The sequence below is a fragment of the Panthera onca genome, chromosome B2 (genome assembly GCF_046562875.1).
Source record: "Panthera onca isolate mPanOnc1 chromosome B2, mPanOnc1 haplotype 2, whole genome shotgun sequence".
Taxonomy (NCBI): Eukaryota; Metazoa; Chordata; class Mammalia; order Carnivora; family Felidae; genus Panthera; species Panthera onca.
The window spans coordinates 30,102,135-30,129,528 of record NC_138343.1 but is presented as its reverse complement, the minus strand read 5'-3'; the positions used below and the strand labels follow the sequence as shown (position 1 = coordinate 30,129,528).

The 27,394-nt window shown below is 48.7% G+C and overlaps 2 protein-coding genes and 1 long non-coding RNA gene across 8 annotated transcripts in view; 2 read left to right on the top strand and 1 right to left on the bottom strand.

Moving 5' to 3' along the window:
- LOC132666876 (patr class I histocompatibility antigen, A-2 alpha chain-like) overlaps positions 1 to 27,394 on the top strand; it is a 538,163-nt gene that overhangs the window by 155,611 nt on the left and 355,158 nt on the right. The window lies entirely within an intron of this gene.
- On the bottom strand, positions 19,591 to 23,310 carry LOC132674220 (uncharacterized). 3 transcript variants are annotated; one of them, XR_013555572.1, is made up of 5 exons: positions 23,097 to 23,310; positions 20,775 to 20,883; positions 20,538 to 20,659; positions 20,249 to 20,394; positions 19,591 to 19,907 (listed from the first exon to the last, which is right to left on the bottom strand). It is a non-coding gene; the product is annotated as an uncharacterized LOC132674220 (long non-coding RNA). The 3 variants fall into 3 exon arrangements; XR_013555571.1 differs by having other exon boundaries at positions 20,249 to 20,659; XR_013555573.1 differs by lacking the exon at positions 20,775 to 20,883 and having other exon boundaries at positions 20,249 to 20,659.
- Positions 23,374 to 27,394, top strand: part of LOC132666874 (class I histocompatibility antigen, Gogo-B*0101 alpha chain-like) — a 426,482-nt gene continuing 422,461 nt past the window's right edge. The window contains exons 1-8 of one of the 3 annotated variants that reach the window (XM_078446714.2): positions 23,376 to 23,524; positions 23,811 to 24,080; positions 24,264 to 24,539; positions 25,146 to 25,421; positions 25,536 to 25,643; positions 26,075 to 26,107; positions 26,243 to 26,290; positions 26,420 to 26,788. In XM_078446714.2, the coding sequence (XP_078302840.1) occupies positions 23,452 to 23,524; positions 23,811 to 24,080; positions 24,264 to 24,539; positions 25,146 to 25,421; positions 25,536 to 25,643; positions 26,075 to 26,107; positions 26,243 to 26,290; positions 26,420 to 26,424 (1,089 nt within the window). In that variant the 5' untranslated portion in view covers positions 23,376 to 23,451 and the 3' untranslated portion in view covers positions 26,425 to 26,788. Of the gene's footprint in view, positions 23,525 to 23,810; positions 24,081 to 24,263; positions 24,540 to 25,145; positions 25,422 to 25,535; positions 25,644 to 26,074; positions 26,108 to 26,242; positions 26,291 to 26,419; positions 26,789 to 27,394 lie in introns of those variants that run through there. The other 2 variants (XM_078446711.2, XM_078446716.2) reach the window with 2 other exon arrangements.

Genomic DNA, 27,394 nt, shown 5'->3' with positions numbered 1-27,394 from the left:
GTAAGACTTCACATGACACCCTTCAAATACTTTAACTCATGTCACAGACAAGGTATATCACATCAATATAAACAAAAATAAACAAAAGTGGGCTGTTTTCAGTAGGAGGGTGGATGCAATTATTCCAGCCCAACATTACTGGAAGCGTGAGGTTCTCCCTAGGTCTTTTTGATGAGGCTGATTAATTGATTAACTCTGATGATACATATTTGGGGCCTGATCTCTGCTGGGCACTGGGGAAACAGCAGTGAGCAAGTAAAACAGGCTTGTGTGTTTATATACTAAATATTTGGCCTGAAGAGACAGTCATTTGGATTATGGAGCAGGGGCACCATCCTGGAAGCAGCTCAGGATATCCTCCCTGAGCAGGTGACATTAACTTGAGCCCCCAGGACGAACAGGAGCTGACACTGGATGAATGGTTCACTAGGGGAGCAGCTGGGGAGAAGTCCTGGCTGGTGGCCGGTGTGGCAGGCACTTGGGTCTGACCAAGTGCAGGGAAGCTGCTGGCGGCTGCAGCCTGGAGCTGAGGAGTGCGAGCCTGGACCCGGCCCACCTGGATCCCAGGATGTCCTCCACCGGCCACTTAGCTTGGGACCTGAACAATTTCCTCACCCAGGGACACATCAACCTCTTCCCCTGTACCATGGCTGATGCTTTAGGGATGAGGTGACACCTGTGAAGTGCTCGGAACAGTGTCTGGCATTGGCTGATGCTCGAGTACTGTTTGCTTTCATGGCCGGAGGGAAACAAGGTGGAGGGAGGGGAGGCTGAGGACAGAGGCCGGGCCCTGGAGCCCTCCCTGCCTGGCGTGGGAAACACAGTGAGGGTGAAAGTCCATGTGGAGGAAGCCTACTCGGGTGCAGTGTAGGGAAGAGATGGAGAGGAGGAGAGGATATGCGGGGACCTGACAGGAGGCCACTGCGGGGGCCACACTAGTGGCACATGTCAGCCCTGTGTCTCCTAAACCACCCCTGTGCCATCTCTACTCCTTTTCACACTCCTCACCTCATCATCCTCCCATCACAGGTCAGCCTTAGGTGAGAAGAATTATTGAGCACAACTTGGCAGCAGTCATGGTGACCGGGCCAACTATATGGAGCCTTTTGGAAGAGGTGACCTGCAGTATCTACCTGGTGAACTGGAAGGACCCTGGGAGCATCTTTTGTGGACACAGCTTCTCCAGGACCACATCACCACATGCTGTGTCATTCTCGGAGCCACCAAGGAGCCGTGGGCTGTCCATCCTGAACAAAGCCATTCCAGGAGGAGACATCAGGCCCGACTGGACACTTGCCAGTGTGGTGTCAGCCTCCTCACCCTGGAGCCCAGGAGTGGGAATCCAGCACAGGAAGTTTTCTCACCAAACCCACCCACACCCCTCTGCCCAATGCACAGCAAAGCCAATGACTGAGACCCCAGGGTCAGCAAGGAAAGGGTTTATTTGAGCGGTAGCCTAATGAGAGGTAGGAGGCCAAGGCTAAATATCCTCCCTGAAGGGGAAGGAACAAGTTTTTTTTTTTTTTTATGTAATCATAAGGGATGAGATTATGTACATATTGATGGAAAGGGCGGGACACGTAACTATTGATGAGGAAAGATGGAGCGTGCGCATCAAACAACCATACGTGTCACATACAGCCTGTGTGCCCGTTGGGGTGGAACCAGCTTCAGCAGGAGGATAAATGTAGCCCCTGATCTTCTGAGGTTGTCTTGGGACAAGGAGGGGGGCACTGGGCATGCTCCGCGAGCCGGTATAAAGGGGACGGGGTTTCTGGCTCATTATCCTGATAAAGAATGCAGGACCTCACTTGTTCACAGGCTGGAGCCACAGCACCTGACCTTGAACCCAGGCTCCTGCAGGGACAGGAATCTGAAAAGAAACGATAGCTGAGTGGGGAGAAACAGTCCTCTGAAAAATAAGCTCTAAATGTTCTGCTAGCTTCAACCGCGTGAATGCTGTGGGGTGTGGATTCAGTTTGCTTCTGTGACCAGCACAACCAAGGGTCCTTCTGCTCTTTCTAGAAGGATCCGCAATTCCTGCGTGTGGTTTGCAGTATCTCACAGAGCAGAATGCCCCTCGGTGCTGCGGAGGGAGGAGGTGCCCAGCCTCAGGAGGTAGGGAAACCCTGTGCTGTCTTGTGTAACTTGGGACAGATCTTTGGACGATTGCACAATTATTGACTTTAGAACTGATAAAGGACATTTTCAGCTTTCGCTGTTTGTGGGCCCTGCTCGTGGGCTCCCAGGGAAGCTAGACTTGCCAGGATCAGAATGACTTCCCAACTGGAAAGCATGGGCTCTACTTCTGCCCTGAGCACACATTGTGCCTCTGCTTCAAGAGCAAGGAACCTAAAAGACACATATCAAACTAAAATAAGAGTAAAATTCTTCCTAAGTTCTGCCCCCATATCTTGGAAGCCTGCAAACTTGCACGTACAGAAAACACAGTTGAAGTTTGTAATTTTCTGGAATGTCTTTCATTGTGATGGTGTCTGACTCTTTTCATAAAAACGCAAATACTCTGCACAAATATTCCTTCCTTTGAAGCACTATCTTCTTTGTGATGATTGTGTATCCCGGGCAGCTGTCCTCACTATGGCTTGAATAAAACGCCCTTCCACTTTTTTAGAAATTCTGAAAGTTTTTTTCATTTCGCATGGACAGAACATTACAGAAAAGTAAACTGTTCAATTCTAAACATAATAGTAATGCACCAGGGCTTCCCTTTCAAACCAAGGGCTGTCCTGTGCCCTTGCTGCCACCATGGCGTGAGGGTGTGACTGATCCAGGTTTCCCTGTGAAGAAGCCATGTGGCTCTCACACTCAGCCTTGCCCGTCAACTTCCACGCTCTTGGGCCAGAAAGGATCACTGGACCTCCGGCTGCCTTATTCTGCTCTCTCTAGTTGGTTGGTGAGGAGAGAGGCCATTTATCGAGGCCCCTCACAGATGACTACAGTGCTGGTCTCTCTGGCTGGAGGAGCCTCTCACTCTCAGAGAGATGTCTGGGGTCATGGAACCACGGTCCTTTCCTTTCCTCCAGGAGGAAGTGGGTGCACATTCCAGCTGTGTCCCCAATTCTTGAAAACAGACTTCCTGAAATCACAAGGAAGACGGACCTGCTGCAGAGTCTGGAGCATTTCAGAGTTCAGAAGGGAATGTAGTGTGAGATTGTGGGTCATTGTCATACAGGGGAAGGAAGAGAGCAAGTTCTGTACTGGGAATGCAACTCACAGACATGTCATTTATGGTCATGTCTGTATGAAAATTATAGAGAAACTAAAGGGGCACTGTTTTCTACTCACATCACTTATGATCAATTCTTTTAGTCATGATAAAACCGAACCTAAAGAATTTCTATCATCTCTTCATGTTGCACAAATTGGACAGAAGATCAGGGTCAAACCCAATGTCCCTTCATTTGAACGGTCTTGCTCTTTGCTGCAGTTCACTTGACAGCTTTTCAAAGTGACCCCACAAACAACACACATCCACCAAGTTCATGAACCTCTGAGGAAGACATGCCCTGAATGAGTTCATCTCATGTTGGGACCAGCTCAAGGCAAGATTTGTTCCTTGTTCCTCTTTTAAATGAACTTGACTCCACGGTGAACAAATTGTCTTTCATTTCTTCTTCCAGAGCCCGTGTCAGCTGACTTGGAGCAGCACGGGCATCTGGGACCCATCACAACATCGGGAGGAAGCATATAGGACAAGCCAAGGTGAAGCCCGTTGTGGCACCGAAGAGAGGGAGTATACACTGCGTATCATGAATGGGAGGTGCTTTTCCTTCCCACTCTGTGTAAGAGAGACGGCCAGCTCTTCAGCACCTTTTCCTCCTCCCCACTTTGTGGAAGGTCCTTGGCCCTTGCCCTGTGCACAGGCCTGAGAGACAGGAGATTTCCTGAAGTCCTAAGGATTCCTGAGAATCATGCTCAGGGTCCAGATAGAGGGACTCATGGTTCTTGCACCAAAAGCACCTTTGTTCCTTCTCTGGAGTTTGATTAACCAGTTTTTGGGAAACCATGTGCGAGATTAGAGATTTGGAAGATGTCATCTCATTGAAACTCAGTTAGCACATGGCACCTTCTCCATTATTTTCCAGCCAGAACATGAGGGACTCCAACCTGACAGACTAACAAAGAAACACATGGGCACAAGCAGATCCAGGGACATTTCAAAGTCTAATAATGCGACCAAAGTGAACTGAAAGGAGAATATTTATTTATTTATTTATTTACGTATTTATGTATTTATATGAGAGAGACAGAGTGAGAAAGAGGGACAGAGGAAAAGAGAGAAACTCAAGCAGGCTCCAAGCTCAGTGCAGAACCTGACTTGGGGCTCAATCCCACCAACCTGGGATCGTGACCTGAGCTGAAATTAAGAGACTCAGCCGAATTAGCCACTCAGGGGCCCCAAGAATGGAGAATACATAGACGCTTAGGGAGATCACAAAGGTACTGAACTAAAGTAGTCCCCTTATTTGCAGGAAATATGTTCCTAGACCCCAGGGGCTGCCTGTGATGGCGGATAGTACCGGACCCTACGTGTCCTATGAGGTTTCCTGTACGTTCCCACCCATGATCAAGCTTCATTTATGAATTAGGCACAGTAATAAATTAAGAACAATAACTACAAAAGAAGATAAGAATCCTAAGAGTATACTGTAGTCAAACTTATGCATAACTGCCCCCAACGAATCTGATGTACTGCGCCCATCCTGCTTGTTGTGATGATGTGAGATGTTAAGAGACCTACGTGAGGAGATAAGGGAGGTGAGTGAGGTCAGCATTGGGATGCAGCGTGAGGCTACTATTGACCTTCAACCTTATGTCAGAAGGAGGATCACGTGCTTCCAGGGCGCACTGGACCTGAGCAATAGATAGCACAGACAGCCACACCAGGGACAAGGAAGGACAGCTATAGTGACCATTTTATGTGGCCACGTGAGAGTGATGAGAATGTACCAGGAGACTTGGGACCCAGGTCACTCCGTGCATGATTGTACATCCTCTTAATGATGATGCATCCAAGGAAGATTCTAGCACACAGAACTCATGATGAAGAAGCAGATACTCAGGCAAAATCATTCACATGTTCAGATCACACAGCCTGTAGGCTGTTTATCCAGAACCCAGCTGGGCTCCAGCTGTCCTTTGCTTATGGAGTCTGCTCTCCCAGCCCACCTTGCTGCCTGTCCAGCACTCTAGCCTGGTACCAAGTGACACATGGGTCCCCCAGATGCAGGGCAGTCACCACAGCAACAAGCCTGGGGAGAGCGGACATCCAGGAAGGGGGCGGACCCAGACTGTGCCCTCCCTCCCTGAGGGCCAACGTCCACTGGCATTGTCCTGTGCCAGAAGTCATACAGATGAGGCACAGGACAGGGATTGAGAGCCATCTCCACCTGACTCTTCAGCAGGGACCAGGCAGGTGCACAATAACGACACCCCAGGGAAACCAGGGTGTATCTTTTCAAGAGGTCACCATGTTACTGTTCAGGACTCCTTCACAGGGAAAATAGTCCCATTCTTTATCTTCAGTGGACCAAGGATCAGCTGACCCTGTATCCCTAAACTGGACATGCTTCCCCATGGCCTCTCATGACACCTGCTCAGAAGTGTGTTCATTACCAGAGCCACGTTGCACCCATACTGGGCATCCACGAGGAGACAAATGTGACAGACTCCCTGCCATCACATCAGGTGACTCTCAAGGAGAGCATGACATCTGCGTTGTCCATGTATCAGACGTCTCTGCCGCACTAGCTGCTGGGAGAAGACTCGGCGGGTGTGTTCCAGGTGCCTCACATCATCGTCCCATCCACAGCCCACAGCCCAGCCCTGCCCAGACTTCCCACCCTCTACAGCGCAGTCCTGAAGCTTTGAGTGCATGAGAACCTAGGTGCTTGTTGACAAGGCACCTTCCTGGGTGCATCTATCCACAGAGAACCAGCTGCACCACCTCTGGGACAGAGCTTGTGAATGTGCTCTTGAGCGGTGCCCCAGCGGTGCTTGGAGACCACACCTTGAGGAACATGGTCCTGGAACCATGCTGCTGACGTCCAAGCATGTAAGCAAATTCTGTGAGGATCTTGTTAAAAATGCAGATCCTGATCCTGTAAATCTGGTGCTGTTCCTGAAATCCATTTTCCTGGGCATGTAATGTGGAACATAAAGATTCAATGTTAGTCTAGATTCCTTCACCTTCTTTATAAGGGGTTTCACCCCCTTCAAACTCAGTGTTCAAAAGTCACATGGTCTGACAATCAACAGTTCCATTCAGAAAAGCTGATGAATCTATGAGCTTCAGTCAGGGTCATCTGTGTGACCTTTGGGCAATCCTGTCACCGTAACTGCACCGAGTCTCCATTGCTGTGTGGTGGTAGCAGCTTCCCATCATTGGCAGATGGCCGCAGTACTTTTTTGCATTTGCCACATGGGAACACCGAGCTGTCCCATCAGTGAAACATGCTTCAGTAGCAGGTGGAAGATCTGTGGACAAGTCCCTTAGAGCCCGGAGGTTCAGGTAGAACAGCTGAGGAGCTGTCTTCTCCTGACCCATGATTTGGCAGTTGGCTGAGGCCTCCGGGTACGAGCTTGGCACTCAAGAAATTGTGCCATGTCCACTTCCCAGGGAGGATTCCGTACACTTTTCATACCTTGGTGATGTGAGAAGACCCCTTGTGAGGTGAGAAATCCTCCGTTGTTCTTTGGGGGGAAAACAATTGTTACTCAGGAGGATCTGATGATGCCGATGCACTTACATCTCTGAGGGCTGGTGTTCCTCAGAACTGGAGAGAAGCCTCCAGCTCAAATGCCCAGAGCACAGGGAGGAATACGGGCGTCTCCCTGATGAAGGCTACAAGCAACAGTCAGATGGGGAGAGTCACGGTCATTGCAGCTTTTGAGGACGATGGAGGACAAGGCGGAGCTTGTTTCAGATTTAACCCCCCAAGGCCTCCATTGAAACTTTGCTGCCTTTTGGTGACTCAGTGCAGATAATGTAAGAAAATGTTCATGTACAGAGAGATTTTTGGCTAATACTATAGAGGCAGTGGATGAGAGGTGGCATGGCGGCGTCCTTCTATGTCAGTATGGGTTATATGTAGTCAGCTTGTGCCCAGATCCCGGGCCTCCCTGTATTTCAGTTGGAGAAGCCTGAACACGGAACCACAGGTGCCTGAATCCACCTTGTTCTCACAAGATCAGATCACGGGCTGGAACCTTTTCACCCCAAATCCTCTCTCAGGTGAGACTTTAGTAATGGCAGGAGGATGGGGTGGAGTTAGTTCCTCCCCAGAAGACAATTATCAAAACTGAAGAAAAACGTTAAAATAAATACTTGAAATCCATGAAAAGTAACTGCAGGCAGGAAGAAACAAGAGAACTTTAATCTTGAATAACCACCACTACAATGGACGAGAACCACAAGTTCAGAGCATTCTCCCCTCTGGCTGCTCCCCTCCCCACTGTAACTGCAGCCCAGTGGCTCACAGGGCAGATGACAGCAGTCACAGTGCCAAGGAGCTGGACATTTAAAGGGGAAATTTGAAAGTGAGGGAGCAACAGAGTTGAGATCTGAAATCTGAATAGAAACTCGGTCAAAATCCCTAGATGAGCACCACACTCTGCATGGCTGGGGGACACTCAGGAGACACTGCTGATAATGCAGGAGGCACCAGAGGGAGGTCTCATTTTATTTTTTATTTTATTTTTTATAACAAGATATAGAAGTTTATCTAATAATTCCCATCATTTTCTTTTTTTTAATACGAAATTTATTGTCAAATTGGTTTCCATACAACACCCAGTGCTCATCCGAACAGGTGCCCTCCTCAATGCCCTTCACCCACTTTCCCCTCCCACTGCCCCCCCTGCCCCCCTGCCCCCCATCAACCCTCAGTTTGTTCTCAGTATTTAAGAGTCTCTTATAAAGCGTCCAACTCTTGATCTTGGGACCATGAGTTCAAGCCCCACATAGGGCACAGAGTTTACTTGAAAGATAAGACTACAATGGGTGAAGGATGGTCAGACTTTGTGGCTGGGAGGACATTTAGAAGTTTGGGGGAAATACTAGGAACAAGACAACCACAGAGGAGGTGAGAACCAAACTCTGAGGAGAACCTGCACAAACCCTTGACTGACCCCCAAACCACACAGCTGGAGGGAGGCTCACTCAAGACCCGGGATAAAATGCAGACCCTGGAGGTGGGAGAAACTGGGTATAGATAACACCAGTCAACAATGTTCACGTCATAGTGGAGTCCATGCTAGTGAAACACTTTTAGGAAAAACACAATCGTCAAAAAAAAAAAAAAAAAAAAAAAAGACAATAGATTTCAGATTTGCTAAAACTAAAATGCACAATCCACTTTTGAAGGACATATTTTATGGGGCACATGGGTGGCTCAGTCGGTTAGCGTCCGACTTCGGCTCAGGTCATGATCTCATAGTCCGTGAGTAGAGCCCCGCGTCGGGCTCTGTGCTGACAGCTCAGAGCCTGTTTCAGATTCTGTGTCTCCCTCTCTCTGACCCTCCCCCGTTCATACTCTGTCTCTCTCTGTCTCAAAAATAAATAAACATTTAAAAAAATTAAAAATAAATAAATAAAGGACATGCAGAGAAACAGAAATGTGTGACTATGCAAAAATCAACACAAGCATGTTCCCTGTGTGACGATTCCCAGATGTTGCAATCCACACCAAACTTGGCCACGAGCATCAAAAAATGAATAAATATATGTTGAAAGAATTTAAGAAAATCGAGTTATCAAAGGGTGAACAGAAAGGATACCTGAATGAAGAAGTAGAATGTACAGAGAAGACCAAAATGACATTCTAGAACTGAAAGGGGAAAAAATGCAGTGACAGTTCAATGGGTAAACTTCACAGAAGGCCTGGGAAGGCAGAGTAAAGAATCAATGAGGTTGAATATAAATCAATAGAAATTATCCAATCCAAACATCAGAGAAAAAAGATTGAAGAGAAACTTACACAACCTCAGAAATCCACAGACAATAAAAAAAGGCAAACAGATGATCAGACTCCAAAAACGGGAAGGAGGAAAAGGGCAGAAAAATATTTGAAGAAATCCCATTTGAAAACTCCTCTAATTTAGTGCAAAAAGCTTGAGCATATAGATCTGAGAAGCTCATCACTCACCAGAGAAGAGAAGCAAAAGAAAACCACACTGAGGCTCTTCCATTTCCACATGAGAGAATCAAAAAGAAGACAGGGGCGCCTGGGTGGCTTAGTCAGTTAGGCGTCTTGGCTCTTGATTTCGGCTCAGGTCATGATCTCTGGGTCGTGTGATGGAGCCCCGGTTGGATCTCCCTGCTGAACATGAAGCCTATTTGGGATTCTCTCTCCCTGTCTTTTTGCCCCTCCCCTGCTCATGCACTCTCTCTCTCTCTCTCTCTCTCTCTCTCTTAAGATAAATATATATTTAAAAACAAAACAAAAAAAAAACCCCAAAAAAACCAAAGACAAATCTTCAAAGTTGACAACACCTTCCACACAGGACGTGTGGTATTAAAATGTTCACAGATTCACTGATATTCCCCTCATGAAAAGGTGGAACTAATTCTCCTCCTCTTGTGTGCAGACTGGACTCAGTGACTCACTTCTCATGGACAGAATAAGGGGGACGTGATAGTGTGTGACTTCAGAGATCAGGTCTCAAAAGGACTGTGGTTTTCTTCTCCCCCTTCTTCTCTTTCTTTCCCTCTCTCAGATCCTGGATTTGGAAGAAGGCAGGTGCCCTGTCAGAAAGATCCTCACTTGCGGACGGGCCCACGAGTGAGGAGCTGAGGCTTCCCCCTGAGAGCCCACGGACACTGAAGCTCCCTGCCAGCAGCCACACGGGGGCGTGACCTTGACCCTCCAGCCCATGTCACGCCTTCGCATCACTGCGATTCTAGTTGCATCTTGGCTGCAACCTAATGAGACAGCTTAGCTGGAGCTGTCCTCATCCCCTGTCTTTACACTTTAACTATTATTATGTTTATATTATTTTATTATTATTGTTATTGCTGTAATGATGTCATATGAAGCTGCAGAATCATGTTATAATCTGTGGCATCGCAATGGATAATGACACAGACCTTGGAAACTGGACTTGGGTGCTGGCATCATAGACACTTTACACGAGGCAGGTGCTGAGGAGGGGGGCAGGGTGGAGTCGGAAGGACTGTGATGTGAGAGTTTAGGAGGAAGAGATGAGCAGAAATGCTGGAAATGTTCAAGGAAAGGAGCAGAGACGTAGAAAAGGAACAGAGTCCTCTGGAGCCCTACAATTCTTCTGGGGAGAAGTAGGCTGAAGATGTTACGCCCTGTAGACACAGCCACATGTCCCACTGCGTGCTGTGTACAAACGTGCACTTTCAGGGCACCTGGGTGGCTAGGTTGGTTAAGCATCTGATTTCAGCTCAGGTCATGACCTCATGGTTTGTGAGTTTGAGCCTCAGTTCAGTCTCTGTGCTGACAGCATGGAGCCTGCTTCGGATTCTCTGTCTCCCTCCTCTCCACACCCCGCTCTCTCCCTCTCAAAAAGAAAGATAGAAACATTAAAAAAAATACGTGCACTTTCAGTATGAGAAGACAGGCGGAATGTAAGTTGATGGAACAGCTGTGCCAGGCAAACTGTGACACGAGGAGGCTGATATGTTAACACCAGGGGCAAAAGAGATTTGAAAAGAGAACACATTGCTGGAGATAAGGAGAGCCTCCTCGTGAGAAATGTAATAGAATGAGAAATGTCACAAGTGCAGACAGAAAGGAGACCAGTGGCCGCCCAGGGCTGGGGGCTGGGACGAGGACCAGATGCAAAGGGGCATCAGGAAACTCAGGACAAGGGACCTGTCTCTATTGCCCTCATCTTACTAGTTCCATGGGTCTAAACCATTGGTGACATTCCTCTAACTGTGCATTCACACCTGGGGCATTTTATCTCATCTGGAAACCTCCAAAAATAAAACAATAGGGAGGAAATGACACAGGAAAGATACATTTAAACTAGTAAGTATAAGTGAGGAAGTAAGTTTTAGGTCAATGTATTCTAGATAAATAGAAGCTAGGAGAATTCATTGCAAGCTCCCCGCCATGATCTCATTTTGAAGGAAGTCCTGCAGGCCACAAAGAAATGACACCAGATGTTAACTCATAAACAGAGTGGAGTAATTAACACCAGAAATGGTGTTATTCCGTATATGTACATTTTCTTCCTAACTTCTTTAAAAGACATACGACTGTTGCAAACACTAAGAGGGACATGATATTATCTGACTGACAATGTATGCTGGTGACACATGTAACAATACTAGCACTGAGAAGGCTAAGTGAAACTCTATCCCTGTATGTACTGGATGGAGTTCAATGTTGCCTTAAGTAGATTGTGAAAAGTGAAAGATGCAGGTTTCAATCCCTACAACTTCAATAAAAATTAACGGAAATAAGTGTGGCTGAAGAGCCACCAGAGGAATCGAAGCATAAACAAAAACTAATTGCTTGAAACAAAGGAAGGTAGAAAAGAGGCACAAGAATGGAAAAGACATGACACACTTCAGAAACAAAGAGCAAAATGATAGACCCAAGTCCTACCATGTCAGGAATCATATTCAATATAAACCAAGTAAAATTCCAATCAAAAGGTTGATGTTATCCGAGTGCATAATTATCAAGAGGACTATACACTGTGTAGAATAGAAACACTTGAGCTACAAACCCAAAGATAAGTTAAAACTTAAAGGGTTAAGGAATGAATATCCCATGGGAGTAAAAAGTATAAGAAGTCTGGACTGTTGCATTAACCTGAAGCAAAATAGGCTGTCACATAGGGAGCATCGCTAGAGACAAAGAAGGACTTTCTGTAAGGACAAAAGGTCAGCATTGCAGCAAAACAAAGCAATGAATGGAGAAGACCCTCAGTACAGAGCTCTAAAACAGGTGACACATAAAGTGGAAGTCAGGTAAAGAGATGGAGAAATTAGCTATTATATTTGAAGATCAATACTCTTCTCTCATTAATAGAACAGGTAGGGATTACATGACTTCAACCATTTCATGGGCCAAAATAGACCACAGACTGGCCCTAAATAAACGTGAAGGCATGGAAATTATAGAGTACACTCTGTAACCATAGTGACACTAAATTGGTAACATGAGTATCTCTGGAAAATCCCCAAATATTTGGAAGTTAGAACACGCCTCAAACCCCTGGGTCGTCATGGCTTAGAGAGACAATCACAGGGAGGTCAGAATTGTCTGTACCTGAGTGACAATGTACAGAAATGACAATGTGAGGTCTGTAGATGCAACAGAAACAGAGGTTGTGATTTCACAGTTTGCAGGGACAGGAAGCCAAGCCTGAGGGACCCAGACAGCAGTCTGGGTTTCGAGGGTGCACCAAGACCCTGTTTTGAGGGTGCACCAAGGGGAGGAAGAGGCAGCATGCCAGGGTCCTGCACTTTCCAGGTGGGGGAGGGGGCCACCTTCCAGGCTCCAAATGTGGGGGTCTGACCCCCTGGCACAGGGGCTTCCCCCTTGTCAATCTTGGGCATGGTGTTGAGATGCCTGGGTCCTGCAGGCCTGGGGAGCAGGGAGGGGACACATTTGGGTCCTGGGGGAAATGGTAGGCAGAAGCCTGGGCCTGACTCATGGCTCATGTCCTTGTAGCCCCTGTAGTGTCCAGCCTCCACCCCACGTCCTGTCTCTGAGCTCCAGGAACGCAGCCTCCAGGGCCCCAGCTGTTGGGAACCTCCCTGTTGGAGGCTATGGGGCTGCTCCTCTTGGAGGAGTGTTTCCGGTGTTCACAAAGAGAGAATGTCTCCAGGTGACACAGGGGTGGACTGCAGGTGGCTGTGAAATCTTAGCCCAGGGAGTGGGATCCGGAAACTCCAGAATTAGAACCTGTACCCTTCAGGGTGCACACACCTTGCTGTCCCTCCTCTCAGCTCCTTGCCTCCTTCTGCCTCCCCAGCAAAAGGGGGTCTTGCTCTGGAAGAAAGGGAGCCCCTTAACTACCTCCCCTCTCTCTTCTTTCTCCTTCATTCCGGGATTTTGGAACTATTCGTATTGTAAGTATGGAAAAAGGCCTAAACCTAAGTACAGTTTCCTGACCAATTACAGAACTGACTCCTGTGAATAACCATCAGGTCCAAACAGGGACATCCACCAGGGCCCCACCCAGATACCCCTGTGCCCCTTCCAGAACCACTCGTCTCCCCACGAGGGTCCCCTAAGATGACCCTTCCCCTACTTCTGGCCCCTGGTTCCTCCTCCTGTTCTCTTGTTGGCCTTCATCCCCTAATGTCACAATTTCCTACCTCTGCTCACTTCTCCAGGAGCCTCCTCAGATTCCAGGTCATTACCCACCTCCTCCTCCTCCCCTTCTTCGACCACATCTTAGGAGTGGACAATCCAGACTTGGTTCCCTGGAGGAGGATCCTGTAGCCCTGGAAGCAGAAGCAGGAACACCTGACAGGGACTCCAGGGTTAAGGTCCCAGTGGGAACCTGGGGAGAAGCCCAAAGGGCACTCGGGTTTTCTGTCGTCATCCTTGTGGCCACACGGGGGCGCTGTCGCCCTCCGGTTCTGCAAGGCCAGGGGAGAGGACTGGGCTGACCTCAGTCAGGCTGAGCAAGCAGGGAAAGGGGGAATGAAGGTGCCTTCTTGGCATCCCTGGGGGCAGGTGCAGGGGTGGGGCAGGGAGCAGAGGAGAGGAGATCCTTGAGCCCTGTCCTGTGTCTGTAGTTTCCCTCTGTCCTCCCCACAACCCCTCTCTCCAGGCCCTTGAACAACCCCAGGAAAACTGAAAAGTAGACAGTTTTTCCTCCTGGACCTAGTACTTGTTTGAGGGCTACTGTAAAAAAGAAACGGTTTTATTTTGGAATAGTTTGAGATTTACAGAGAATTACACAGCGCTGAGTCCCTGTACGCCCCACACTTGGTTGCCTTGTTGTTAACACCACCCTCACTCAGCCTCATGCATTTACCACAGATGATGACGCAATAGTCATCATTCCTACTACTGAACCCCACACGGGATTTGTTTCATTGGTTTTGTTTTCTCTTCCAGGATCCCATCCAGGATAGTCCACTCATATCCTTCAGGCCCCTCAGGCTGTGACCATTTCTCAGACTTTCCCTTTTTTTTTTTTTTTGATGTTTGAGGAGAACTTCCTGGTACATTTTAGACTATCCCTCATTGTGAATTAGGCTGCCGGAGGCTATGGGTTTGGGAAGACCACAACTGGACGGGCCATTCTCAACACAACATATCAAGAGCATACAGTGATCACTTGGTCATCACTGATGAAGTGACCCTTCACCCTCTGGCTAAGGTCGTCTTGCCCAGATTCTCCCCGTGAAGTTCTTCTTTATGCTTTGTCCCTTTCCACGAAGTAGTGTTAGAAGGAAGTCAGGACGTGCAGCCCAGAGATATGGGCTGTCCCACTATGAGAATGTGCATGCAGCTTGTTGTGCAGACAGGAGTTCTCTAATGAGTTGGGTAAACACCTCAGAGAGGGATCAGCAGCTCCCATGCTTAGTCTGTGTTTGGCTTTATAAGAAGCTGCTGACTGACGCCCACAGTGACTGTGTTACTTTGTATTCCTGCCATTAGTGACTGAGGCTTTCTGTTGCTCCAAGTCCTGGTCAGCAGTTGATATTATCAGTGTTTGGATTCCCGCCATTGATAGGAGTGCGATGGCAGATCACTGTTGTTCCCTTTGCATTTCCCTAATGACACCTTCTGTGAGCACCTGCTCATGTGCTTATTTGCCAGGAGTATATCTACTTGGTGAGCTGTCTGATCAGGCATTTGCTCATTTTTTAAAATGAGTTTGGCTTATTGTTGCTTTTTAAGGGTTTTATGGGTGTTGTAAAACAAGTCCTTTATCACACATGTGATTCGCAAATATCTTCTCCCAGTCTCTGCCCTGAACTTCTTTATGAACTAACAGTAGACGTATATGCACGGATGTATTTTTTTTGGGGGGGTGGTAGGAGAAATGACTCATTGTGATGTATTTTGGGGAGAGAACTTGGGTGACTGGGGGATGAGGGATTATCAGATGACATCTTTTGTTTTGGATATCTGTGGTTATCTGCTGGATTCCCTCGTATGTGCTGGAGTGATGTTTTCAAAACATAAACTAGTTTAAAATCCCTAACACATGACAGATCATCCTCAGACCATTAATCAAGACTTGGGTTCTGATCTTCTACTTTAGGACCAATCATCTTTTCCCTGAACTATTTTGCCTTTGAATTTTCATTTCTGAAGCAGGTGGGCTTCATTGTATGAACAAGTACTCCCATGAGAATAGCTTAATATGCCATGTAACATACAAAATCCATCATCTAGAAAGTATTTAAACTGACAAGATAGTAATAAATGAATAAAGGAGCACACCCCAGAAGCACGAGAAAGATCGTGCTTGCCCCCGCCCTCCCACCCCCAGAGAACAGGGTCCTGAGAAAGGGAGCAAAGTCTCTGTGAGTCCCCTGCCCAGGACACAGACAGGCAGGCCCAGTCCCCCCCCTCCCCCCCGCCCCCAGCTCAGTGGCCTGAGCTGCTGACTTTCCTACCATCTCCTTCCTTTCTAAAGTGTAAAGAAACATGTATAAACTGGTTATGATGTGTACGTATGATGTACAATATATATGAGGTGATGTATATTCCCTGTAGAAAAATTAAAAATGAGAAAAGCTAATGAGGACAAAGTAGAAAGGATGGTAATTCTCACACCTGAGCTACTTTGTTGCATTTTCTCCTAGTGTATGATAGATGCTCCTGCTGCTGGAGCTCTCTCTGTCTCTAAGGTGATGAGGACAGAGCTCAGGGGTCCCAGCCCTGCTCTCTCCAGATGCCATTTCCCCAGTCAGCTCACTGTCCCCCTCCTGAGAGGGCTGCTTCTCACTTCCTCCCCCCTCCTCAGTCTCCTGCACCCCTCCCTGCTCCCCTCTCTGAGGTGATGAGCTCCTTTGTTTCTCACTCTCATGAGAAGTGCACCTCCTCCCTACCCTCTCGCCCATCTGCACCTGTGTCCTCACCTTCTACTGAGGGTGGAGGCGCCCCTCCTGTCTCAGGCTGCCCCTCCATTTGGGCACCTGCATCATCCATTTCCCCCTCTCTGCTGCCTCAGCTGTTCCCCATACAAACATGCTGTCCTACTCCTATGCAACAACATGAAACACAACTAAATACATGCAAACAAAATCCTCCCCTAAAAATCCAACATGTTGACATGACTCCGCCAACTCCTGCCCCATGTCTATTGCCTCCGTGCAGAACTTTCCTCACTCTGTTTCTCACCCACCATGTTGTCTTTAGCAAATGATAGAGGCACAGAGTTTTAAAAATTCTAATACTCCTGCAGTACTTGAGGTCAAGTCAGGTGTCCCCAATCTTCCCTGCGCACCCCACATCCTGAATCTCAGAGATTCATAATCTTACCATCTTCACCACTGCTAATGACTCTGTTGTTTGGCACAGTGGGGGATTTTCTGCGCCCAGTCCTCATTTACAACCAGGACCCTTACAAAAGCATCTATGGAAATTAACTGCTGCCCCCCACCCTTTCCATACCTGGAAGGGCACATAGTATAAAAAAGCTCCAGCAACATTTTCTACTTTATCTTTCACGGTCAATAGTACCTGGTACATACGGGCTTGTGTCCATTTGCCATGCGTACTATTAAAGGGACAGAGAGTTTGGAATGATTCTGAGGCCCTTATAATCTGTGTTAACTGCGCATTATACAGTTGTCTTAACAATTCTATACCCTTTACTCCCTCATCCAAAGGCTTATATTTACTGAGAGCACGCCCTGGCCTGTGGCTGCTGATTCGCATGTCTCCACCATGGCAACATTGTTCAGAAATGTATCTGATGGACCCTGCTCTATGAGTTCTTCACGGAAACCAAGGGTTTGCTGGAATGCTTGTTGCAGCTCTCATAGGCATTATTGCTGTGACTGTGGCCGCAGCTTCTGCGGCTGTCTCGTTGCACCAATCTGTGCAGACAGTACAATTTGTGCAACAATGGCATGAGAAATCGCTCCAACATTGGAAGACACAAAGGGATCTTGACAGTCGACTGTGCAATGAGATTGGAGGCCTACAACAGGGTGTGTGATGCTGCTGGGAGGTCAATTACTGAGCTACAAAGACAAATATTATAATGTGATTGGAACACTACATCAATATGTGTAGCCACATTACTGTTTAATAACACTAAATTTCCATGGAATGATGTTAGAGACACTTGCTCCGACAATCTAATGTGTCTATGGACATTCAACATCTGCAAGCACAGATATATGAGATTTTCATAACCAATCTGGACATGTTATCCTGTTCTAAGGTCTTAGAAAGTATAACAGAGGGATGAGGAAAACTAAGCCCTGTAGAGCACGTTAAGATTTTTAGCTTCTCTACTGCTATTCTGTTTGCATTAACATGCGATGTATTTATCTTTGCATGTACAGTCTGTGCCAGAGACGACGAGCCTGTCAACATATCGACCGACGACAGTTCGGGTTATGCAATGTCCTCCTACAGTCCATCGTATACAAAGAGAAAGGGAAAGATGCTGGAGAACAGCAGGCCGGATGCACTGTAAGAATGTCCTGAACGAAAGGGACAGAGCAGTAAGAAACTGAAAGAACTTTCATTCCCAGGACAGAAAGCCACTGGGAGTTATGGTTCTCTCCAGAAGGACATCATCCGGGCGCCACCCTGGGAATAAGAATGTTTTATCTGGTGCCAGATGTACTCATGACCCAGTATGGAAAACACTGCAGGTACATGACCCGTCAAGATGCCAAATATTATGTTGTATGTGCTTGCTGTTGTCAACAATTTGCAAAAATAAAAGTGGCTTGAGCCAGGGGACCGAGGCTTTGGCTCCTGGAGAGTCTTAGCCCCCTGCTTTGCAATCCTCTCATCACCACACCTCTAGGACCAGTCTCTCTACATATTCCACACTCTCATTTTCTTTGTGTTTATTTATTACCAATATAGGTACCACTTGTGTGTTTTCTGTGTGACATTTCGTGTCTTCCTTTCCAAAGGGTTCTCTAATATTTCTAATAATCTTTTTTTTTTCTTAGTATTTGAATGCAGCTTACACACACTGTTCCATTCCTTTCAGGTTTACAACATAGTGACTCGTCATATAATCCAATATTGCACTCTTGGGTATTTATCCCCCAAAGTGAAAACACCAATTCTTTTATTTTTAAGGTTTATTTATTTTTATTGAGAGATGGAGAGAGAGTACAGAAGCAGGGGAAGGGCAGAGAGAGAGGGAAAGGGAGGGAGAGAGAGAGAATCCCTAGCAGACTCAGTGCCGTCAGCCCAGCGCCTGAGGTGGGGTCAACTCACAAACTGTGAGTGCACATGTCCACACTAAGGAGCATTGTATAGACATTGAGATGCTATTTCCACATCAGAAATGATTTTCGTTTCACTGAGTTTTGAAACATTTAGAAGTAGGAGTCCAAGGAAATGTTTCTACTTTTCGGTTTTCCCTGTATCATCATCACAGGGCTGGAGGACAAGGTGCACAGGGACACAGACACCTCAGCAATGGCACGGGCTCCTGAGCTCTCCTCTCTTGCAATCCCTCCTCACCCCTGAGCCTGACCCCTGTGGACTCCAGGGCTGCTCAGAAACTTCTTCCTCTCCCCACTGACACCCAGGCTTCTGCTCAGACATCTCTACCTGGGTTACAGTCCAGACCCCACTAAAGCTTCTCAGTCAGTATCCACCCAAGAGCAGAGCAGTGGGGGATGTCCCCTTACCTTTCACCCCACGTGCGGCCACAGGACTAAGGAGAGAAGACCCAGCTGCCTTTCTCCTCCTCAGCCAGGCCCTCCCTAGGGTCTCCTTCAGGTCCAGCACCTGGACAGGGGCCCAGACACCAGGGGGCGCCCTCATCCCAAATGATGTTCAGTGAGTGACATTGTTTTCAAAAGCAACAGGGATACAACCTGTGTTCCTGCCACAGACAAATGGCTAAGGAAGATGTGTGGTATATACACACACATATATACACACACACTAGAATATTATGCGGCCACAAAAAGGATGAGATCTTGCCACTTGTGACAACATGGATGGACAAACAGGGCAGTGTGTCTGCTACGTGAAAGAAATCAGACTGAGAAAGAGAAATACCACATGATCTCACTCCTATGTGGAACTTACAAAACAAGACAAATGAATAAATAGACAAGCAAACAGCAGAATCAGACCTATAAATACAGAGAACTCGCGGATGACTTCCAGAGGGAAGGAGGTTGGGAGGATGGGCACAGTGGGTGAGGGGAGCGGGAGACACAGGCTCCAGGTATGGAAGGAACAGGTCATAGGAACAAAAGGCACAGCACAGGGAATATCATCAGTGATACTGCAACATCACTGTCTGGTGACAGGTGGCAGCTACACTCTGGTGAGCACAGCATGGTGTAGACAGAGGGTGAAGTCCCTGGGTGGCAGTGGGTTCTCCGCTCATGGTCCCCGGGTCATGGGATCCAGCCCCACAGGAATCAGCCTGCTTGAGATTCTCTTATTCCCCTCCCCCCCCTCCCTCCCTCTTTGCCTCTCTTCCCTGCTCTGGCTGTCTCTCTCTCAAAAACAGAGAATGTATTCAGAATTTGAGTCACTGTGTTGTGCACCTGCAACTAATGTAATCGTGTCTTTCAACTATATTCACAGTTAAAATATTTTTAAAAAGAAATTAATTAGGAAGTATAAACTGTAGGGGTGGCTGGGTAGGTAAGTTGGTTGGGCATCTGACTCTTGATTTCAGCTCAAGTCATGTATGATCTCCTGGTTCCTGGGTGTGAGACCTGCATCCGGCTCTGTGAATGGGTGCGTCCTCTCCCATGACTGCAACTGCAGAGAAAACATGCACAGTTACAATAAGGCATGGGAAGGCTAAGTGAGACTGGCAGAAACACAGACCCCTATACATGCAGGTGTTCGTGTGGGGTGTGGGGTCAGAGGAGACACTGGGATGCAAAAACAACTAACTGGATGAGAGAGGAAAGGGACTGGACATAGAAATGAACAAAACATCCCAACATGGCATCAAGGTCGGGGGACATAAACTTGTCAGGCACCCATTAGGCATCAGGCACCATTCTCTGTACTACATGGTTCAAGACAAAGTCTCTAAGGAACAAGGGGACTGTGAAGGGTTGGAGGAACCAATTTCATACTCAATCAATACTCACTGGAGGAGGAAATGTCCATCTCATCAGGCAGTTCAGTACCATCGACCTCAGTTTGACCCTGCACCTCACTGAGGATCTTGGTATTGTTTTCACTTGACATAAATGTGATGGACAATCCCCTCGGGCAACTGGCCTGCACAGGCCTCCTGGAAGGGGACAGAGGGTAGCACTGGAAGACCCCAAAGTAGGAAGACACCCAAAAGGAGGGACGAGGGTGTAATGTATGAATACATAGGAAATCAGGGGCTGGGAGAGGACACTGGGAGGTCCGTGTGGGTGTGCAGCTTACAGGTAGGTGTTGGAATCACCAGGCCAGTGGTAGTTGATGGCAGAGTTCACCTGCTTAATGTCCATGCCTTGGCTACATAGGTTGCTGGCCACAAGAATTCGTTATTGAAGACCTTTAAACTACTGATACCAAGAAAGCCTTTGTCAGAAAGACAATCATAAAAATGTTCACAGTCCTTTATCTCAGGGGTCTCATTTCCTCCCAAGGACACAAGACATCTTTCCATCTCTCCCTCACCTCTCCTCTCGGGGCATCCTACAGTGGATGGCAATGGCTGGCAAGTTCTGCTCCACCAAGAGCTGGGCCAGGGCAATGCAACGCTGCACAGACTTCACAAAGATCTTGCCTGTGTGTGGAGAGTGGGGGGATGTGGGCCCATGGGTGTGTGTATGGGGGGAGAATGACAATGTGCCAGAGTGGGAGATTTCTGGAAGTACACCCGCCACATGAAACCACTAAGTCCCTCTTATTCCCCACTACATGATTCCTTTATTCCTCTAAGGATAATTACTTTTCCTTTCTCTCCTTTGCTTTGGATTTTCCTCAGCAAATCGGTCTCTGAGGAGATACAGAGAACAGTAACCAAATCTGGCAGACATGTTAGGAGACAGGAATGAGATACTCCATGACAAAGGGATAAGTATTGGAACCAGGGTCTGGAACGACCATGAACAATATTCCTGCTTATGAAATATTAAACCTAAGACCTACCCTAATTGTGGGAGTAGTTTTAGTGTGAAAAAGTTGCACAATCCATAATCTGAAATAAAGCTTCTCCTCAGGGTGTGATACAAGAAGAAATAAACATATTTAAGAACCCTAACAGGGCCAATGTATGTGGGAATATTTAAGGATTTAAAAGTCCTACAGATTTTTTTTGAAAGTTTATTTACTTATTTTAAGACAGAGAGAGACAGACTGAGTATGAGCAGGGGAGGGGCAGAGACAGAGACAGAGAGGTCAAGAGAGAGAATCCCAAGCAGGGTCCCCACTGTTAGCACAGAGCCTGACACAGGGCTCCATCTCACAAACCATGAGATCAGGAGTCTGACCCTTAACCGACTGAGCCGCCCAGGCTCCCCAAAACACCAAGTCTTTAATTATTATTGATGGGTTGTACGTATTTTAAAATATGCAATTGAAGACAGAAGAAACAGCAGCCCTCACGTTGGGAACTGGTCTGACACTGACAGCTGGGCCTCAGTGTGGACAGAAGCTGACTGATGCCACCACTGGGCCATATTAATCCTGTGGGACAGGAGCCAGTCATCTCACCGAACATCGACAGCACACAAGGACACTCTGAAACCATGACAAAACTTTGTCCAATTACAGACAAAAACAAGGCACCGTATGATCCACCAAATACCAAACATCTCCCCGTGCTGGTTACTGAACAATCGCTGCTTTTACCATTACTTTGTTTATCTCAAGTTTTTATTTAAATTCCAGTTAGTTAACATACAGTTTAATACTAGTTCAAGAAGAATTGAGTGATTCATCACTTACAAACAACACCAAGTGCTCATCACAACAAGTGTCCTCCTTAGAACCCATCACCCATGAAGCCCATCCCATAAACCTGTGACCCACCCAGAAGCTTGACAGTTTCTCAGTACTAACCACCTTTTCTGTTGGCATTTGTGGTCATATTAAAACAAATGGCTTTCTTTAAAAAAAATTTTTAACGTTTATTTATTTTTGAGAGAAAGAGAGACAGTGCAAGCAGGGGTAGGACAGAGAGACAGGGAGACACAGAATCCTAGTCAGGCTCCAGATTCTGAGCTGTTAGCACGGAGCCCCACGCGGGGCTTGAACTCATGGACCCTGAGATCATGACCTGAGCCCAAGCCGGATGCTTAACCAACTGAGCCACCCAGGTGCCCCAAAACAAATGACTTTTTGATAATTCGATTCCACTCTAATCAATGCTGGAACACCTACATTACTCAGTGAAACAACACACAACACGTTACCTAAAAACATTCATGCATTAGTACAGATCCATTCCATGTGCAGATGGGCCTATGGATTTAATGTAACAGTAAAACACAGTTAATGATACTGTTTCAAGCCCAGTTTGCAAAGAACCTCAGAGAAATTACACATTGTGTAGTTTTAATATAGTATCAAAGATGAATATCCATAATTATCTGAAACGGTTATAATACATACTATTCTCCTACATTTGGTCAAGGACATACATTTTTTCATATACTTCAGCCAAAACAACACAATAGATGCAGAGGCAAATCTGAACATCCAGTGGTCTTCCAACGAGACAGACAAGAAAGAGACTTGCAAAAATGTACAATGGAACAAAACCACTATTCTCACTGCCCCTTTTATTTGAGAACATTGGTACTTTCCATACAAACAATATTTATGTTTTCATATGATTGAAAATGAATTAATAAGTATTTGAACCTGTTTTATTCCTACTGCGGTAAATAAAGATCGATATAATCCACAGACACACAATTATCCCTGGGATCCTCACTAATTTGTAAGACTGTAGAGATATCCTGAGAACAAAATGCTGGAGAATCAGTGACTCACACAGCTCCTGGTCCACAGCTCAGGGACACAGTGGGACAAAGAGCGTTCTGTGCAGTAGGTGAGGCGTCCAGGCCAAGTCCCAGGTCCCCAGGCCCGCCTCTCAGGGACTCTGGCCCCAGGGCGGCGTCGGGGGCAGGGAAGCCCAGTGTTGGGAAGTCCCCATCTGCCCTGGTTTCACTTCTCCCTGTCACAACCTGTGTCAGGTCATTCTGCCTGGATACTGATGACGCGGCCTCGGTTCACACTCCTATTAGTGTCCGGTTTCCGGAGAAGCCAATGAGCGGCACCGCGGTTCCGGGGTATCAAGTTTCCGCACCCGCCTCCTGAGACTCACATTTGTCCCCAGACCCCGAGGATGCGGTTCGTGATGTCCGAAACTGTGCTCCTGCTGCTGTTGGGGGCCCTGGCCGTGACCCAGACCTGGGCGGGTGAGTGCGGGGTCGGGAGGAAAGGGACTCTGCGGGGCAGGAGGGAGAGGACCGCCCGGCGGGGACGCGGAACCTCCGGGGAGGCGACTGTCCTCCGCCCCGACCCCAGACCCCCACCCGCCTCCGAGCCCGCCCTGACCTGCCGTCCCCCGACCCTCCCGGACTCAGCCCTGCTCTCCCCAACTCGGGTCCCCCTCGCCCTGCCCTCCCGTCCCCCTCCCCCTGGGACCCGGGCCCCGCGCGGGGAGGAGGGTCCGGCGGGGTCTCAGCCCCTCCGCGCCCGCAGGCTCCCACTCCCTGAGGTATTTCTCCACCGCGGTGTCCCGGCCCGGCCTCGGGGAGCCCCGCTTCATCTCCGTGGGCTACGTGGACGACACGCAGTTCGTGCGGTTCGACAGCGACGCCCCAAATCCGAGAGAAGAGCCGCGGGCGCCGTGGATGGAGCAGGTGGGGCCGGAGTATTGGGACGAGCAGACGCGGATCGCGAAGAACGACGCACAGATTTCCCGAGTGAACCTGAACACGTTGCTCCGCTACTACAACCAGAGCGAGTCCGGTGAGCGACGCGGGCCCGGGTCCAGGTCACGACGGGCCGGGGTCGCCCCGATTCTCCGGGTCAGAGTGCAAACCCGAGGCCTCGTGACCCCCGTCCCAAGACCCTGGAAGAGCCCGAGGGAGGTTTTAGGCGGGTTTACTTTCGGTTTCACCTTAATCGCTACTGCTCTGGGGGCGGGGACAGGGTCGCACAACATCCAGTTGACATATGGCTGTGACGTCGGACCGGACGGCCGCCTCCTCCGCGGGTACAGGCAGGAGTCCTATGACGGCAAGGATTACATCGCCCTGAACGAGGACCTGCGCTCCTGGACCGCAGCGGACACCGCGGCGCAGATCACCCGCCGCAAGTGGGAGGAGGCCGGTGAGGCGGAGCGCAGGAGGAACTACCTGGAGGGCACGTGCGTGGAGTGGCTCGCCAAATACCTGGACATGGGGAAGGAGACGCTGCTGCGCGCAGGTACCGGGACCACCGGGCCTCCTCGATCTCCCCTCCACTGGGCATGGCTTCCCACGAGAAAGGGAAAATGGACTCAGTGTCAGAACAGCGCCCCTCCCCGAGTGGGAAGAAGGAGATCCGCCTCGGAGTTCATATGCCTACTAGAGACTGACTCACCTTGAGGGTGCTTTTCTCTAAAAGAGAGACAGGAATCCAGTCTGTCCCTGGGATGCAGGTTGAGATCATCCCAGAAATAACCCATCAGCAGTTCCCTCTGACCCTGGCAGCCACCTTATGAACCATGACCTTCCCTCTCAAGGCCTTGTCTCCATCTGAGAACATGTTTGGAGATCTGACTCCGGGTTTTCTGAGTCACTCATCCTCCACCACAGTCAGGACCACAGTGTGTTCCCCCTTTAGACCAGCAGCTCCCTACCCGGGCTTCTCTCCCTGATTCCAGAACTTAACAAGAATCAGGAGATCCCAAAGGCTAGACTGCTGTCTGGGTTTTGTGCTTCTTCCATCCAGACCAGTTGTCCTGTCCACCTCAGGATGGTCACGTGGATGCAGTTTCAGTGGCCCATAAAGCTAAACCACAGTGTGGATTCTCTGTTTCTTCTTCCTCAGAGTCTCCCAACACACGGGTGACCCGCCACCCCATCTCTGACCGTGAGGTGACCCTGAGGTGCTGGGCCCTGGGCTTCTACCCTGCGGAGATCACCCTGACCTGGCAGCGTGATGGGCAGGACCACACCCAGGACGCAGATCTTGTGGAGACCAGGCCTGCAGGAGATGGAACCTTCCAGAAGTGGGCAGCTGTGGTGGTGCCTTCTGGAGAGGAGCAGAGATACACGTGCCATGTGCAGCATGAGGGGCTGCCCCAGCCCATCACCCTGAGATGGGGTAAGGAGGGTTTGGGGTAGAGCCCCATGTCAGGGAAAGCAGGGCCCTTCTGGAAATTTCAGAGTCAGAACTGAAGCCGGAGGTCTGGGCCCCTCACCTTCCTTCCCTTTCCAGAGCCATCCTCTCTGCCCTCCATCACCATCCTGGGCATCATTGCTGGTGTGGTTGTCCTTGTGGTCACTGTGGTGGTTGGAGCTGTGATCTGGAGGAAGAAGTTCTCAGGTAGGAATGGAGTGGGGGATGTGAGTTCTCTTGTCCCGCTGGGGGGTTTCCTAGGTAGCACATTGTCCTGCCTGGTTCCTGGGAATTTCCATCCACACACATGGACCTGCCCACTCTGGAGCCGTTACTAACATTCACTCTGTAGCAAAGCACATGTGAAAATGAAGAACAGATTTTCACTTGGTAATTCTGGTCACGGGGACCTGATTCCCAGCAGTGACAGGACAGAGAGGAAGGTCCCTGCTGAGGCCAGACCTCCAGCAAGTCAGGGGGTCCTGTGACCCCTCACCTCTTTCTTCATGTGTCCCAATCCTGTCCTGGGTGTTCAGTCAGAACTCTGGAAATGTCATTGTGGACCAGGACTAGGAGGTTACTCTAGGATCACATGGCCCACCTGTCCCAGGTCTCTAACATGCTATTTTCTTCCACAGGAGGAAAGGGACCAAGCTATTCTCACGCTGCACGTAAGTGTGGAGGGGGTGATCCCTGAAACCTGGGATAGTGTAGACAGGATCCCATGGGTCACCCCCCTTCCCCCTTGGCTGCTCCTTTAGTCTCAACTCCTATGGCTCTGATCATGTCCTGTTTGTTCTACCCAGGCGACGACAGTACCCAGGGCTCTGATTCCTCTCTAATGGCTCCTACAGGTAAGACTCTGGAGGGTGAAGTGGGGAGGAGTGGGGGCACTAGGGACACTTTGAGCATGCGTGGGGCTGTTGAGTGTGTGGCACTTATGTGACTGACCTAAATGTGTTCATGATGATTTTTTTTCACAGTGTGAGACCCGCTGCCTGTGGAGAAGTGGGATCCGTTCACACTCCCACTTGGTGACATCAAGATCCCCTGACTTTCTGAGGATGGTGTCAGAATGTGTCTGTGTTCCTATTAGCATATTGTGAGGACGCAGGAGACTGGCCCCCATGCCCACCATGACCCCTCCCGTACTGATTCGTGTTCCGTCTCCATCCCTGTCTTTAGTTCATGTTGGGCTGAGTACTGACGCCTTACTTCCCTACTGAAAATGAGAATCCAGATAGGAATTTGTGTTTTGTAATTCTTGGTATGTGGGCATGATGAGGTAATAAAAGAGAGGATTTGTATGGCTGGAACAGAAAACAAATGAAAGCCCTGAGAACCTCCCAGAACCCGCCGTTTCCTGTGCCGTGTCTGTTGCAGGTGGGGACAGGAGAGGGCTGGAGGAGCCGAGCGTGGACGGGGCCTGGGTCCAGTCGGTGCTCAGTGCGTCCTTGGTGTGTCGTGCTCCCTCCTCAGCTGGGTCATTGTCTCTGCTCCTTGTCCTTGTCCTTTCTGTGGAACCTCATCTCACCAGGACCTGAGATCATAGGGGCTTGGACATCACCTGTCACCAGGACCTTGTGCAACAAGAGCTTCCTGTGACTGGGTCAGCCCAGGCTCCATCCTGGGTCATGACCTCAGCCCCATCTTTTGGGTGTATTTTCTTCTTTGTTTCTGTGGAGCATCAGGCCTGTTCTTGCTTGTGTCCGAGTTCCTGTCTCCTTCTCCCCAGATGACCCTGGTGGTTACAGCACCAGGAGTCCTTTGGACTGTCGTTCCCACCGGCCTAGATGGGCCCTGCACACAGGAGTCTCTGTGGTTTGGAGACATGAATTTTCAGATTCATCCATCTCCTCCCTCTAGAGTTGTCTTCTGGATATTCTTTACATCCTGAGGTAGACAGAGAGGAATCTGGGAGTTTCTCATCCTTGTTCAACTTCAGTTAGTTTCTACCT